The 15,469-nt window shown below is 43.5% G+C and overlaps 4 protein-coding genes across 8 annotated transcripts in view; 2 read left to right on the top strand and 2 right to left on the bottom strand.

The window, feature by feature from the left end:
* The window catches only part of LOC117570891 (methylcytosine dioxygenase TET), a 128,605-nt gene extending 123,924 nt beyond the window's left edge, over window positions 1–4,681 (top strand). For 3 of the 4 annotated variants that reach the window (XM_052005743.1, XM_052005742.1, XM_052005744.1), the window contains 4 exons: window positions 21–225; window positions 286–449; window positions 509–1,022; window positions 1,115–4,681. In XM_052005743.1, the coding sequence (XP_051861703.1) occupies window positions 21–225; window positions 286–449; window positions 509–1,022; window positions 1,115–4,022 (3,791 nt within the window). In that variant the 3' untranslated portion in view covers window positions 4,023–4,681. The remainder of the gene's footprint in view (window positions 1–20; window positions 226–285; window positions 450–508; window positions 1,023–1,114) is intronic. The other variant, XM_034252791.2, reaches the window with a different exon arrangement.
* A 1,741-nt stretch (window positions 4,682–6,422) lies between these two features.
* Window positions 6,423–11,415, bottom strand: LOC117568210 (N-acetylgalactosaminyltransferase 6). 2 transcript variants are annotated; one of them, XM_034248681.2, is made up of 4 exons: window positions 11,278–11,415; window positions 8,682–9,501; window positions 7,858–8,623; window positions 6,423–7,800 (listed from the first exon to the last, which is right to left on the bottom strand). In XM_034248681.2, exons 2-4 carry the CDS (start codon window positions 9,278–9,280, stop codon window positions 7,132–7,134), a joined length of 2,034 nt encoding a protein of 677 aa, XP_034104572.1. In that variant the 5' UTR covers window positions 9,281–9,501; window positions 11,278–11,415; the 3' UTR covers window positions 6,423–7,131. The 2 variants fall into 2 exon arrangements, with proteins under 2 accessions (XP_034104572.1, XP_034104573.1); XM_034248682.2 differs by lacking the exon at window positions 11,278–11,415 and adding an exon at window positions 10,827–10,969.
* Window positions 11,416–11,513: 98 nt separating this feature from the next.
* Window positions 11,514–12,748, bottom strand: LOC117568214 (28S ribosomal protein S35, mitochondrial). Its single transcript, XM_034248687.2, has 2 exons — window positions 12,516–12,748; window positions 11,514–12,456 (listed from the first exon to the last, which is right to left on the bottom strand). The coding sequence occupies exons 1-2, from the start codon at window positions 12,637–12,639 to the stop codon at window positions 11,597–11,599; spliced, it is 984 nt and encodes a 327-aa protein (XP_034104578.1). The 5' UTR covers window positions 12,640–12,748; the 3' UTR covers window positions 11,514–11,596.
* A 96-nt stretch (window positions 12,749–12,844) lies between these two features.
* On the top strand, window positions 12,845–15,467 carry LOC117568215 (pyridoxal kinase). The gene is made up of 3 exons (XM_052005759.1): window positions 12,845–13,345; window positions 13,409–13,508; window positions 14,720–15,467. The coding sequence occupies exons 1-3, from the start codon at window positions 13,250–13,252 to the stop codon at window positions 15,430–15,432; spliced, it is 909 nt and encodes a 302-aa protein (XP_051861719.1). The 5' UTR covers window positions 12,845–13,249; the 3' UTR covers window positions 15,433–15,467.
* The last annotated feature ends 2 nt before the right edge of the window (window positions 15,468–15,469 follow it).

Below are 15,469 nucleotides of genomic sequence, written 5' to 3'. Positions count from 1 at the left end.
CCTATTTTTCTTTACCTCAGGCACTGCATCCACGTTGATGGAGCTGCGTCGCGAGTTTGAGGATCGTTGCCAGCTGACGGGACGTCAGTTGCGCATCGAGAAGATCGTTTACACGGGCAAGGAGGGCAAGACCTCGCAAGGTTGTCCCGTAGCCAAATGGGTGATCCGACGAGCAGATCCCGAGGAGAAGATCCTGGTGGTAGTCAAGAAACGACCCGGTCACAGGTAAGTCCTGAAGAAACTTCAACATGAATTAGGACTGGTAACTAACTTTTTCCCTCATAGATGCATTGCTGCGTACATTGTGGTGTGCATGGTGGCCTGGGATGGCATGCCACGCTTAGAAGCGGATAATGCCTACAAGAACTTGATACCGAAGCTCAACAAATACGGCCTACCGACGACGCGCCGCTGTGCCACCAATGAGAATCGCACCTGTGCCTGCCAAGGTAAGTCCTAAATGAAATAATCAAGCTAAAGAACAAGATTGATAGCTTCCTTTTTTCAGGTCTGGATCCAGAGACGTCAGGCGCCTCATACAGCTTTGGCTGCAGCTGGTCCATGTACTACAATGGCTGCAAATATGCGCGCTCCAAGACCGTGCGCAAATTCCGACTGTCGGTCAAGAGCGAGGAGGCGGCAATTGAGGATCACATGAATCTGATTGCCACACTTCTGGCGCCAGTCTTCAAACAGGTCTGCCCGCGTTCCTATGATAATCAAACCAAGTACGAGCACGAAGCATCCGATTGCCGACTCGGTTTAGAGCCGGGCAAACCCTTTTCGGGTGTGACCGCCTGCCTGGACTTTTGTGCGCACTCGCATCGCGATCTGCACAACATGCAGGACGGTTGCACGGTGCATGTGGCACTGCTGAAGCCGAACAATCGCGACAGTCGCCTGCCCGACGACGAGCAGTTCCACGTCCTGCCTCTGTACACCATGGATGGCACGGATGAGTTCGAGAGCGTCGAGGGGCAGCGCGACAAGCATCGCACCGGCGCTGTGCAAATGCTGGACAAGTGAGTGTAGTGTTGAGTTTTGAGCTCAAGCTCGGCAGTCCGTTAGGAAACAGAAATTAATCCCATTCCGTCTCTTCTTCCTCCACACTTAGATTCCCCTGCGAAGTACGTGTGCGTTCCACACCGCTGATACCTTGTCGCCGACACGGCAAGAAGCGCAAAGAAGACGAGTCTGCGACGCCGGATGGCGAGCAAGATGCCGCCGCCGATGGCAGCAGTCAGAGCTCCAGCAATGGAGCTCAACAATCCCAGCAGAGCAGCCCGCCCGCCTTGACAGCCGCTGCGACGCACATCAAGAAGGAGAACGGTGCCAGCAATGGCAACAGTAACAACAGTAGCAGCAACAGCAACAACGGCAGCAACAACAGCAAGTCAAAGTCCAAGTCGAAGTCAAACAACTCCAGCGCCTCAACGCCCGGCTCAGCGCCGCCAACGACGCCCTCGCCCCGCTGCCAAACCCCAGTGACGAACAATCCCAGTCCGGCGGGCAGCGCGTTCAGCACGCCGCCCGTCAATCAGCACTCTGCGGGCAATCCGAATGCCAACAGCAATGCAACAACAGCGGGAGGCGTGGCACCGCCTGGCGGACAACCCAATCAGCTGATGAGCTCGAACTCGAGCCTGATGAACATGGCCACCATGATCGACACCTTCACCGATGCGCAACTGCAATCGAATCAGATCTCGAGCACCGTGCTCGACTCGCCGTATTCCTATGACTATCAGACGGGTTCGTACATCGACTCGCGCAACTATTACGGCAACTGGCCGCCACATGCCATGGGCATGTCCGCCGGAAGCGCTGCGTTAACGCCCACGACGCCAACGGCGCCGCTGGTGCAGCACACGCACACGGTGACGCCGCCAACGGCAGCAGCAGGAGGCGTCACAGCGGCAACAGGTATTGCAGCAACAGTTGCACCCACGGCAGTGGCTGCCACTGCGTTGCCAGCAACCACTCCGGTGACGCCAACGCCGGCGCAACACGATGCGAGCAATGGTTACACTCCGAGCTACAACAATCTGACATCGCCAGCGTTGGGACAACAACAGCAGCAACAGCAGCAACAACAACAGCAGCAACAGCAACAGGTGCAACATCAGCAGCAACAAGTGCAGCAGCAGCAGCAACAGCAACAGAGTGGTGTCGATGTCACGGCCGTTGTGAGTGGTGAGCTGAAGAGTCGCGTCAGCGAGGAGAATCCCGACTCGACAACGTTGGTGAATCACTCCCTAGCCGAGAGTAAGTTAACCGCCTTGACAGCCATGCAACCCATGACTAATCTAGCACCACCACTTCATCACCACCACCACCAACCACCACCACCACCACACCATTTCCATGCCACACCACCAACATCTCTACAACCACCACCACCACCACCACACCATCACCATCAACACCACCATCATCATCCACCACCAACATCACCGCACACGCCAGAGGGTTTCGTCAAGCCAAAGCCACCGCCGAGCGATTATCAGTATACGCAGTATCCGAACAACTATCAGATGTATCCGCCACCGCCGCCGCCACCGCATTCGGCCTACTCCGCCTATGATGCCTACCAGAACATGAACTACAACTACGGCTACCATCATCAGGCGTATTCACCCTACGGCATGTATCCGCAGCAGACGCCGCCCCCAACGCCGCCTCCGCCCTCGCCCAACTGGAATGTCTACGGACATCATCAGAGCAGCGGAGGTTATGGTGCAACAGGTGGCGCCTCTGCCGGTGGCACATTGCTGGCCACACATGGTGCAGTGCCCTCAGCAGCTGCAACGTTGGTGAAGCCCACGCTGCCCACGGTGTCGCCTCTGCAACAACAGCAACAACAACAACAACAGCAGCAGCAACAACAACAGCAGCAGCAGCAACAGTTGCCGGTGACGCCGCCGCAAACCATATTGCCGGACTTGAGCAACGGTCAGCTGGCTGTGGAGGCAACAGTCACGCCCACAGCGGTGCCCGAGGTGCCGCCTCCGGGTGGCAATAGCAACAACAGCAACAGCAGCAACAGCAACAGCAGCAGCGATGCCAACGGCAACACAGCCGCTGCAGCGGCAGCGGCAGCAACAGCTGCTGGCAACACGTCAGCAACCACAACTGTGGCGCCAGCCAGCACCAATTCGAACAAGATCGAACCCATTGGGGAGGTGGCCGAGATCAATGAGAACATCGAGGCATTTCAGGATCCCCAAATGGGAGGCGTGGCCATTGCCCTCAATCATGGCAGCGTGCTGATCGAGTGTGCCAAGCACGAGATGCATGCAACGACAGCGGTGCGACGTCCGGATCGCCATCAGCCGACGCGGATGACGCTCATCTTCTATCAGCATCGGAATTTGAATCGTGCGCGGCACGGCATCGATGAGTGGGAGGAGAAGATGCGGGTGAAGAAGATCAACACGGACCTCGACAACAAAGCCAAAGAGGAGCGCGAACGTCTGCTGAAGAAGGCCGCCGGCGAGGATGACGACGACGAGGAGATGCACGACGATCAGTTGACAACGGCGACGACGGCGACAACGGCGCCAACGTTGCCCAGCATCAAGAAGGAGACGAATGGCGGCGCTGTCAAGAATGGCGCCAGTGGGAGTAAAAAAAAAAAAAACGACAATAGTAAAAAGTCGCAAGCCAACAACAATAACAACAACAGCAGCAACAACAATAACAACAACAACAGCAGCGAGCAGCCAAAAAACGAGAAAGTTGCCCTCCACGCACCAACACTAACAACAACGTCGTGGACGACCCTGTTTCCTATGCATCCATGTGTGGTTACGGGGCCCTATCAGGAGGGCAATAGCAGTCCAACATCGTCCACGAATGGCAACGCCAATGGCAACAGCACTGGCAACACCAACAGCAACAGCAACAGCAATCCCAATGGTCCCATGGCTCCACAGCAGCAACAGCAGCAGCAACAGTTGCAGCAGCAAATGCAGCAGCAGCAGCAGCCGCCCATAGTGGGCGTGCCCACGCAACAGGCCTGAGCAATCGCTTGGCCAGCCATTATTACTACTGGTAGTAGTTGCCAACAACGCTCCATCGCTGTTTAGCTCTAAGCTTAAGCCACCAACCGAAAAAAATTGAAAAAACGACTGAAACAAATATTCTCACAAAACAAATTATTTTTGTAAAACGCGTCCTGATTTTGTGTGCCATACGCAGCAAGCAAGGAGAGGAGAGCAGGAGGCGGGTCAGTAAAGAGAAGCCAATCACACACACACACACATACAACCAAAACTCCACTACAAACACACACCACACACTCACATATATGCCTAGTTTATACAGTGAAGAAAAATGCAGCTAGATATACATACATGAAAAAAAGAAGAGAAAAAAAAATCACATAACTTTAGTTACTTAAGTGCAGCTATATTGTTGGCAAATTTCTGTTAAATGAGTTAATTATACATACAAATATTATTTTGCATAATTCTTTTTGTTAAGCAGCAAACCGCAAAAAATACACTACAAAAACAAACTACAGAACAAAACAAACAAAAAATACTACAAAACAAAACAATGCATCACTAAATGCAAAATCAAACTAAATAATAAACAAAATAAATGCTAAAGAATGTTTTTGCTTCAGTAAAATAAACAATGTTAAGAAAGAAAAAAAAACAAAAACGAAAAGTAAGAAAAGAAACTGTTAGTGGACGGATACTCGTAAAAGATCATTGCCAAAAGTACAAATAAACCAATTTTTTAAAAAACAAAAAAAGCAAACTAGAAACAAAACGAACGTAAAGAATTTCGCAAACAAATCATAGAAAAAACAAATAGTTGGTAACAAGTTTTTACTGCTACACTAAAACGAAAACTCAAACTCACATGTAACAATATTTTCAACACGTTTTTCAACTTTTATGAATTACTTTTCACAATTTGACTCTCGCTTGTCGCTGTTGCATACTTTTCAGCGCCAAGCGAATTCAAATTGCACGTGAGTAAATGCCGTTGGGTCTCTTTCGTGCTTTCGTGTTGCCATTCGCAATGCACGAAAGAGAGCGAAGATGGCATTTCGGACACTTATCATTTACCGTTGACTGCAACTCACACACAAGTCACACATATAGACAGCACACAGCAGACAGACACAAGAGCGTAAGAAAGGCAAAAAAAAAGAATATGAAGGAGAAGAAACAACAAAATACATTTGAATTTGCATAGTCAGATTTAAGTATGCAGAAAAGTATTTCGTGCGTCAGGCAAATTGAGCACAGCGATTATGAGAAGAAAGTGAGCAAGAATTTTTAGCTAAGCATACGTAAACAAAAAAGCACATAAATAAGCATAAAAAAAAAGCATAAACAGATAGAAATGTATGAAACGATAGTGGAACAATTGAGAAGCAAGAAGAGAGAAGAAGAAGAGAAGAGTAGGCAGCGCGTAATGCATCAAGACATTTTTTAAACATTATTCATAATTTAAACTAAGTTTAAGCAAAGAAACAAAACAAAACTACAAACACACACACACAAGCATACATAAGTATATGGAATAATGAGAGAGCAACATATGAAGTTTTATTTATTTATGCGCGCCCTTTTATTTTAATTATGAAATGTGCTGTAAATGTTAAAGCAAATTAAAAACTATAACTAAAATCCCCAAAAACATACAAAAAAAAAAAACAAAAAAAAAAGACTCGAAACCAAGCAAGTATTAAGTACACAACAACAACAAACAAACAAACAAACAAAAAATCAACTATAAATTAACTAAAGAAATCGACATTTTGCTTTTTCATTTCACGCATGAATTTGCATCCATCCAAAAATAAAAAAAAATGAAAATACGCAAAAGAAAAAAAACAAAATGGCAGCGCAACTGAATTTCAAATCAAATTAGTCTAAAGAGGAAAATGAAAAAGGAAACAAAAAAGAAGAAAATTATTTTGCACAAAAATGGTTATTAATATATTGTATACTTATGCTTATGATTTAAAATATATATTTCGATGATGAAGAAGAAAATTGTGCAGAAGAGAATCATAAATGTAAAACGTATGTATGTAAAGTTAAGGACATGAAAGAAGACGAAGATGAAGATGAAAAAGAATGAAGCAGAAGACTTTTGAGCAACAAGAAAAAACATGTTTTGATAAATATTTAAATGTTTATATATATACATAAATATAAATTATGATAATTAATTAAATGATTAACTGATTAACGCAAGCCAACAACTATTATAGTTTGTAAATGCTTTTTATATAATTTTCGAAATAAAAGGAAAACCAACTTTTTGCCATTATTAAGTTATACACGAGTTTACAAATGTGTTTTGAGTTTCTTTTTTGCGGGGCAAGAGCATGAAAATGAAAATACATATATGTATATGTAGTATACATAGAAAAACAAAAAAAAAAACATGATATATATATATACAGATACAAGATATATATTGAGAATATATATACATACTATAAATATTGGCATATATTAATTATAAATGAGAGAAACACTAGAAAAAAAAAGAAAACAACGTAAAAAGCACGTAAAATATCGACAACAAACACACACAAAAATCAAGATGATGACGGAGCTGATGAAGATGAAAGATGATGATGATGATACATATTGTAAAACGATACACAACAAAAAAATGACAAAAAAGTATATGAAAAACATAAATTATATTTATTTAAAGTACGCGTATTGAAAGCAACCAGATATTAATATTAAATAAAACGACAAACAAAGTTAAACAAACTCTGTCAATTTTCATTTACATATTGTAGATATTATTTTTTTTTGTACCCAGATAAGGGTACAAGGGTAACAACAAGGCTTCGTGGCAATCGGAATTATATATAGGACTCTCTCTCTTAATTGTTTCGAATTTAATGACAATTGGAATGTGCGTTCGGAACATGAAAATTTCTCTCTCTTACAGTTTATACTCTACACTCTTCTTCAAATACTTATTGTCTGTACATAAAACTACATAAAATACAAAAAATTAGACTTCACAATTGCGTTTTAAGTACATGGCAAGAGGCGAGTGAATTTTAAAACCTTACACGCACACACACACTCTCACATACAGACACACTCTCTATGACTATCAATATTGTTATTACTACTACTAAAACTTCAGCTGCAGATCCAGATCTTGGCTATAGTTGTCCAGCGCTGTCTTGTTGACAAAGCCAAACGTCCACTTCATGTACTTGTTATTTGGATCACAGGTGTTGACCACCAACTCATCGGTATCTGGTAAGAGTTCCATGCAACGTTTGCCCTCCAAGCCGTGTCTAATCATCTTTTTGCGATAGTCGTAGTACCAATATTGATTGCCCTTCTGTCCATGGCAATCCCACAGCCAAATCGGTGCGTTCTTATCCCACAGCTGCACATCGAGACAATCCTTCTTGCGATGTAATCTTATGTCTCGCTTCCAACTCAGCGCCCAGTATTGTGATTTCTGAGGCTTCACCAAATCGATGGCACATTGATAGACACCCATTTTATTGTGACGCCTGCGACTGAGCGTATCAACGCAGAGCGTGGGATCGCCTACGTTCTGTATGGCACCGCTGGCATAGTTGGGCGGCTCCACAGGTGGATAGACTTTCATCAGATCAAAAGCTATCTCCTCCATGAACCACTTGAAGGATTTGCACTGCAGCTTGGTGCGTATCGCCTTCTGGGCGGTCAAATCGCCAGCATCGATCTTCTCGTAGATGCCATCGCCATTGGCGTACAAATAGTTTTTGTACTCATCCATCCAGACTTCCGCCACACGCTTGTAGTTCTACAAGAGACAAAGAAATGTCAATTCAAAATACTTTCTCCATATTTACCCACTCACCTTATGCAGGTAATCGCCTTTGCGTGGACTGGGCACATGATTGCGTGGTCCACGATAAATGTGTCCCACACGGGAGCAAGGTGCATCGAACATTTGACCACCGCACATCCAAATCTTGAAACTCAACTCATACTGTTCGCCACCCCAGATGTCCAAACCCTCATCGTAGCCTCCCAATTCCCAGAAGAACTCGGTGGAAATGGCAAAGAGACCGCCAGCCATGACAGGACTCTTGAACGGCTCTGCAGGATGCTTCAAATCCTCCGCCGTCAGAGGCAAACGTTTGTAGTAGAATTCCCAATCGAAGCCACCGCGTTGTCCTTCGTCCTGAGCGCGATAATTGAAATTGGAGTGATCGATGACATCGATGAATGGACAGACGGCAGTGCGTTTGTTCTGTGCAATCGGCTCCAGCAACGGTGGCAGCCAATTGTAGTTGGCTTCGACGTGCGAATCGAGGAAGATCAGCACTTCTGCGGTGGCATTTCGTGCACCTGCCGAACGTGCTCCAATCAAGCCAGTGCGCTGAGGCAAACGCACAACGCGCACGAAGCTAAAGTGCTCAGCTATGTAGTTCTCTAAAGGTTTATAGAGCTCGGCGCGATCACTGAAATCATCCACAAGAATGATCTCCTTGAGCAGTTCGGGAGGCGAGCGATTGATCAAACTGTGCACGGAACGCATCAAGACGGACAGATATTCATTGTAGAAGATGATGACCACAGAGACAGTGGGCAGCTTCTTGAGGTACAGTTTGTTGTGGCAGCTAAAGAAGAATTGAGAAAGAGATTAGTTGAAGCTAAGTTTAAGGACAAACTACTCACGCCTTGTGTCTTATATCGGGCAGTGAACGATTCACCGAAATGGAATCGGAGAGCAGCGCATTGAAGCCATTGTCCAGGGAAAGTTTCTCCTCCAGTTCCTTCACCTTCTCGTCCAGCTTGGCTGCCACGCCCTGCTCCCCGATGCCCACTCGCTTGCTATCGCTGGCCATTGCCTTGTAGTCATGCCAATCCTTCTTTAACCCATCACCATCATCAACCTCATTGGGCGCTGCCACTTGCATCGTCTGTTCCTCCTCCCTCTTTTTAGCTGCCTGCTTCCTTTTCTCCTTCACTGCCGGAGGCGGAATTCCCGCTGGTTCCTCTGCCTGCACATCTTCATAGACAACCTCAGGGAGTTCAGGATTCTGTTCGTTCGTATCCGCATGTTTTCTGTGCACCGGTTGATCGAGATGAATTTTTGCACGATCGCCATTTCGATAAACGACACGTGGTAAGGCCTCGGGTTCAATGCCATGATGAACTGGTTTATTAGTGTACGGCGAGGACGAGATCCAGCTGGTGATGAGCAGGAAGAGCATCAGCGTGAGCAGCACCAACACCACCGACTTGATCATCCATTTAATGTTCGGACGACGCATTCTACGTTTGATACGGGTCCAAGTTATCGATTCCAGGTTGGAGACGTGTCAATCTACTCGGTTACGCTAGCAGCGTACAACTGATACCGCAAATATCGAGACGCAGACTCATGGACGACGTTGCTGTTGCTGTTGACGTACGTCTGATGTTAGCTCAGCTGCAGCAATTTTTGCTGCCAGCGACTTGCGACTGAAAATAGTCACTGCCAGCCAATTACCAACTGAAAGATTAGGAAGCAAATTATATATGTAGTAGACAAACAAATAACAAATAATCATGTCAATGTCTTTTGTCTAAACACATTTTATTTGATTTTTACATTCAATACCTTGGGCAGCAAGTGCATGTTGACTGAAGAAAACGTTTCCGAATTTGCAAGGCTAATTTAAATATTCCTGACAGATTGTACAAAAGACAACTAAATCTCAGTTACTATAAGATCTAGAGCTTCGACGTTTAAGAACAATATTTGTATGTCTGGCACGTTTTTGTTTTTTGCATTGTTTAAGAATTTAGCCACGTCTAAGAACAAGTATTTATTTAATTCTTTATTTATTTAAACTGGAGTTACCTAAAAACAGCGACACTTCAAAAAAATAATGCTACAATCGAGAGATTCTTGCTACGCATTTTCAATAAAAGTAAAACTGTGTGGTAATATTCTAAAAATATACCGAATAATATACCGCAAAAATACTAAAATATACCGAAAGTCATACTTGGTATATCGATGAAGTGCTACATTCGAATATTAAATTATTTAAGTGACAATTCAATGATAAAGTGATAAAAATCTATATAGTTAACAATTGAAATTATATAAATTCTAAATTCTGAATTGTTTATTATTTTACTAAATATATTTCTTATAAAATTTTATATCATACACAATAAATTACTATTCAACTTCTACTGATCAGATTTTCTTTTATTTAACAAAAAAGATGGACAGAAAACACATTTTCTACTACAAAACCTTGATTTAAATATTTGTGATCCATAAATTATAGCAAACAGATGTCAGATAAAAGAGCTAGCTTTGAAATTTAATAAGAATATTTATATGCCTAACGCCTTGGTCTAAGAACTTAGAAATGTCTAAGACAAAAAAAAGAATTTCTCGAACTAATTTACAAGTAAAATCAAATCAATCAAACTCCCAGCTTTAAAACTCGTTAAATATTGAATAACAAGTTCGTTAATTAAAAAGAAACCAAACGTTTTTATCAAGTTGTCTGAACTTTGGTACATCAAACTTTTACTATCTTGTATCTTGCAGATACGTCTGCGTTGGGTTCTTCCAAATTTCTGCTAACTTGACATAATTTTAGAACAAATATAGCCATCGTGGTATGGGTGAAAATGTCAATGTATTAGTGTATGAAAAGCTCGCAACTTGATGTCTGTTAAATGTCTGTGACCTTAAAGCTAAGCTCAGGTATTGAAAAGTATGTCAAGCAATTGTTCTTTCAATGCACTATACTAAATTAAATTGAGTTAAACAAATTAGATACGTTTAACAAAAAAAAAAAAAAGAACACGTACAATATGTAGTATTTATGTAGATAGTCTTCCGCTGCCGCTTCTCCGTTGTGTCGTGCTCAAACAAACCGTGACAACTGCGGCAGCGTACCAAGATTAGACGCCACTGTAATGTCTTCAAATTGCACACACCCGCACAATCGCAGCCATATGCTTGTGTGCGTGTGTGTTTAGATGAAGGCACAATTACTACACGTAAAACAAAAACAAACAAGAGTGCTTGGCTGATAAGCGGCAACGGCGACGACAACGTCTATTGCCAACGAAGACACTTTTCTTTCATTTTGGGTATATTTTGAGAAGTTGCGATAAACCATGGGCTTCCGGTACCACCAAAAGAGCAGCACGAAATTACACAGATAATTTGGAAAAAACCTTTTACATTTAATTGTTCTATAATTCTCTTGTTTATTGTTTTCACGTGCAATATTTACTAGTTACTTTCGTTTTTTACCTGTCAAATACCGCTCTCAAGCGAGCTTCATCAATTGTGTGCGTTCACTTAATAAAACTGTCAAATTTTATATCACAACTTGCAAACAATTTAAACAAATTCCATCCACGTCCACTAAAATTGGTCTTCCCTATTGGACTAACAAATCACTGCTGCTGTTGTTTCTGCTTCTTTGCGGTGTTCTTTTGCCATTCACCATGGCGCGCAGACAACACAAACAGCTGTTGCAGTTGAACGCACTTTGCCGGTTTGTAGTTTACTGTGTTGTTTATTTTCATATTGTATCGTTAATAACAAATAGTAATGTGCAAATGCTTATTTAGACAGTTATTTTCAACATTTTGAGCACTTCCTCCTTATACTTGGCCAAGTTGTACTCGTTCTCGCCCTCATTGATCAATTGCTCTACACTTGTAGCGTAACTCGGACTGGCAGCAACTTTTTGCTCCGCTTTTGAATTCCAATTTAAAATTGCCTCCGCTGACTTTTTGGCTTGATTGCGCTCAAAGTGATACTCCTCCATGTCCGCCTCCGATTTGGTGTCCTCCCACGGCTCCGTCACAAATGATTCATGGTAACAGGCCGTCAGCAAATACAAAGCGTAATCATAGTTTTGCTTGCGCGTCGGACAGCGATCCGTGACGAAGGTCAGCACACCCGTCTCCTGGTTGTAACGTTCGCCCACCAGACGCAGAAACTTATCCTTGGCATGTGCATCGAACTGCAGATCGGATAGCTTCAGTGTAATGGTCACGCGACGTGCCTCTGGATGCCTTATTGTGGGTAAACTGTGGCAATAATCTGTGCTCAGCACCTCGATGGGAAAGTGGCGTTTCCATTTGGCCTCCGTCTCCAAGCCTTTAGGCCACGGCGTGCAGAACTTCTTGATGGCCTCACACTGTTGTCTAATAGCCGGCGGAGTCAGATGCAAGAAGTTGGGTATCTTCATCAACTCGGCGTTAGCGTACTTCGATGGTGCCGCCGCACCGCGCTCCGTGTAGCCCTGACGCAGTGGCAGCGGCACACTGGCCGGGTGGAAGGAGCGTGGTCCCGACCACACAGCAGTCCAATCCTGATCCACAGCCATGCGGGAGGTGCGTGGCGGCTGCACTGCATCCTTCTTGATCTCGCGACGGCGTGCTTGCTGCTTAACAGTACGCAGATTCAGCACACGGAACTCTACAGAAAGTTGAAGTGATTACTTTGTAGTCTGTCTTTTATATGCCATGTTTACTTACCCTCATCATCATTGACTTCTGACTGCTGCTGCTGCGTGCTGAACAAGCGGACACAACGTTGGGCTGTTACTGCACTGCTGGTCTGTAACTTATGCTCCAGCAAACGTGTTAGATTAGCCGCCATTGTTGAGTTGGCCAATTGCACTTGCTACAACCTTTTTAATTGAAAACTTCCACAATTAAAAAGTTTACGTAAACCATGCGTGTAGCAACTGCCATTCACCGCGAGGTGCACACACTAAACAGCTGTTTTGCTTTGGGTATCGATGCCGAGTATCGAATGCGACGCTGTAAGAGAGTGAGTAGTGAGATTGTTGCGAATTAGTGGGCAGAGAGAGAGAAGTGAAGTCTAGCAATGTTTGTAAATTAAATGTTGATTGTGGACCAAGGTCAAAGACAAATTAATAAATAGCAATGTTATAGACTTGTGTACTGTCAAAATCCCGCTCATTGTTTATAGCCCATCAGCCGTCGGTTATTTTGGTATCTTCTCGTATGTATTTTCGTTATCAGCCGCCAGCTGAGTGCTGATAAGACGACCGTCTCTCGAATGTAGGGCATCTAGTATATATAGTTATAGTATAGTCTGAATACTCAACGAGTAAACTTCTGATCGCAGACAGAGTCAGTACAGCACAGTTAACCGGTTTCATCAGAATACAATTGTTTTCCCCACACAATCGGCATTGGCAACTGCGAGACAAGTGCACAAATATAACTTCACCTTCAAGAAAATGGCGAATTCCGAGACAAACAAACGGGTGTTGTCCATCCAAAGTCACGTCGTGCACGGCTATGTGGGCAACAAGATGGCCACCTATCCACTGCAGGTAATCATCAGCAGTAAACAAACATTCCAGTCATGTTTATTTCATCATAATTAATTGCTGCAGCTGCTGGGTTTCGATGTGGATCCGTTGAACTCGGTACAGTTTTCCAATCACACGGGCTACAAATGCTTCAAGGGTCCAATATCCACCGAAAAAGAATTGGGTGAGTGTTTACGTCTGTTCTTGCAGAGATAATAATTAAAGTCATATACTACATTTATCACAAATAGAATCAAAAAAGAATGTCAAAGATTATGGCGAAATTTCTTATATGATTGATTTAATTGGAAGGATAATCTGGGAAGCAATTTCATTTTTTATTTCTATTTTTAGTAAATCATTTCTAAATTATACTTTTCTAGTTCTTTCAAAAATTAAGTAAAAGTTATTCTGTTATTATAAAAATAATAAAAAACAAGTAAGAAAGCTACAGTCGAGTGTGCTCGACTGTGAGATACCCGCTACCCATTTTTAATAAAGGCAAAATATTGCGGTATCATTTTCAAAATATACCGAATATATTGCAAAAATACTAAAAATATACCAAATAGTATGTTTGGTATATCGATACAGCACACCATTCAAAATATACCATAGACAGCACAATATACCAGATTGTCAGCCAAAGCAACTAAGACCCCTAGTAAGTAGGCGCTTTTGCCCATACAAAAATATTTCTTTAATAACTTCCACAATTTTTATCTGATCGTAACCAAATTTTCAGGAATCATAACTACTATAGTAATTATTGTATACACCAAAATTCGCAACTCTAGCTTTAAAATTAGGCTTGTTATTCGATTTTTTTGATTTGCGGGGGCGGAAGTGGGCGTGGCAAAAATTTGAAACAAACTTGATCTGCGTGCAAACATAACAAATGCTGTAAAAAAAAAATTATAGCTCTATCTCTTATAGTCTCTGAGATCCAGTGTTTCATACGGACAGACGGACAGACGGATATGGCTATATCGTCTCGGCTGTTGACGCTGATCAAGAATATATATACTTTATAGGGTCGGAGATGACTCCTTCTGCCTGTTACATACATTTCCTGCCGGCACAAAGTTATAATACCCTTCTACCCTATGGGTAGCGGGTATAATAATCAAATTGCCGAACCTTCAGAGATATATAACAATGATATATGGATCTATATACATATGTTATGATCTAGCGTCTGTCATGACAATAATTTAAAATAACTTTTATTTTAAACCCATTAGAAAGATTTAGTTAATTGAAAAAAAATCCAAAATTTAAGTTTACTACCGAGTTCTTAACTTTTTTAAAAAGAAATTTAAAATAAAATAATAAAAATGCAGTATTTAATATACATTTTAATCTCAACTTTTGTTTTCTTTTTTACTCTTTTAGCCAACATCTTCGAGGGCCTGGAAGAGAACGAGCTGTTGTCCCAATACACTCATCTGCTCACCGGCTACATTGGCAATCCGTTATTCCTCCGCCAAGTGGGCGTCATACTGAAGGCCATACGTAAGGCGAATCCCAATTTGATCTATGTTTGCGATCCCGTCATGGGCGACAACGGCAGCATGTATGTGCCCAAGGAACTGCTGCCAGTTTATCGTGATGAGATCATTCCCCTGGCCGACATCATCACTCCCAATCAGTATGAAGTAGAGCTGCTCACAGGCAAAGAGGTGCGCAGTGAGGAAGCTGTGTGGCAGGCGATGGATTGGTTCCACGAACGCGGCATCAAGACTGTCGTCATCTCCAGCAGCGATCTGGGTGAGCCGGGCGTGCTTCGCGCCTTCCTTAGTCAGCAGAATGGCGCACGACTCTCCATGGATATACCCAAGCAGGGTGGCAAAGATCTCTTCTTCACGGGCACCGGAGATCTGTTCGCCGCTCTCTATCTGGCTCACAGCCATGCCAGCAAAGGAGATGTGACTGTGGCATTCGAGAAGACCATTGCCACGCTGCAGGCTGTGATTAAACGCACGGTGTCATCGCTGCCTGCAACTGCGCAACCTATTCAGGCTTGGCAGCGAGAGCTGAAGCTAGTGCAGAGCAAGCAAGAGATCGAGCAGCCACAAGTGCTGCTCAAAGCGAAGCGTGTCAACTAGACACTTGACAATGTTAACAAATCCAAACAAACAACGG

This window comes from Drosophila albomicans, chromosome 3 (genome assembly GCF_009650485.2).
Source record: "Drosophila albomicans strain 15112-1751.03 chromosome 3, ASM965048v2, whole genome shotgun sequence".
Taxonomy (NCBI): Eukaryota; Metazoa; Arthropoda; class Insecta; order Diptera; family Drosophilidae; genus Drosophila; species Drosophila albomicans.
The sequence above is the reverse complement of the archived record's forward strand: the minus strand, read 5'-3'. Positions and strand labels throughout refer to the sequence as shown.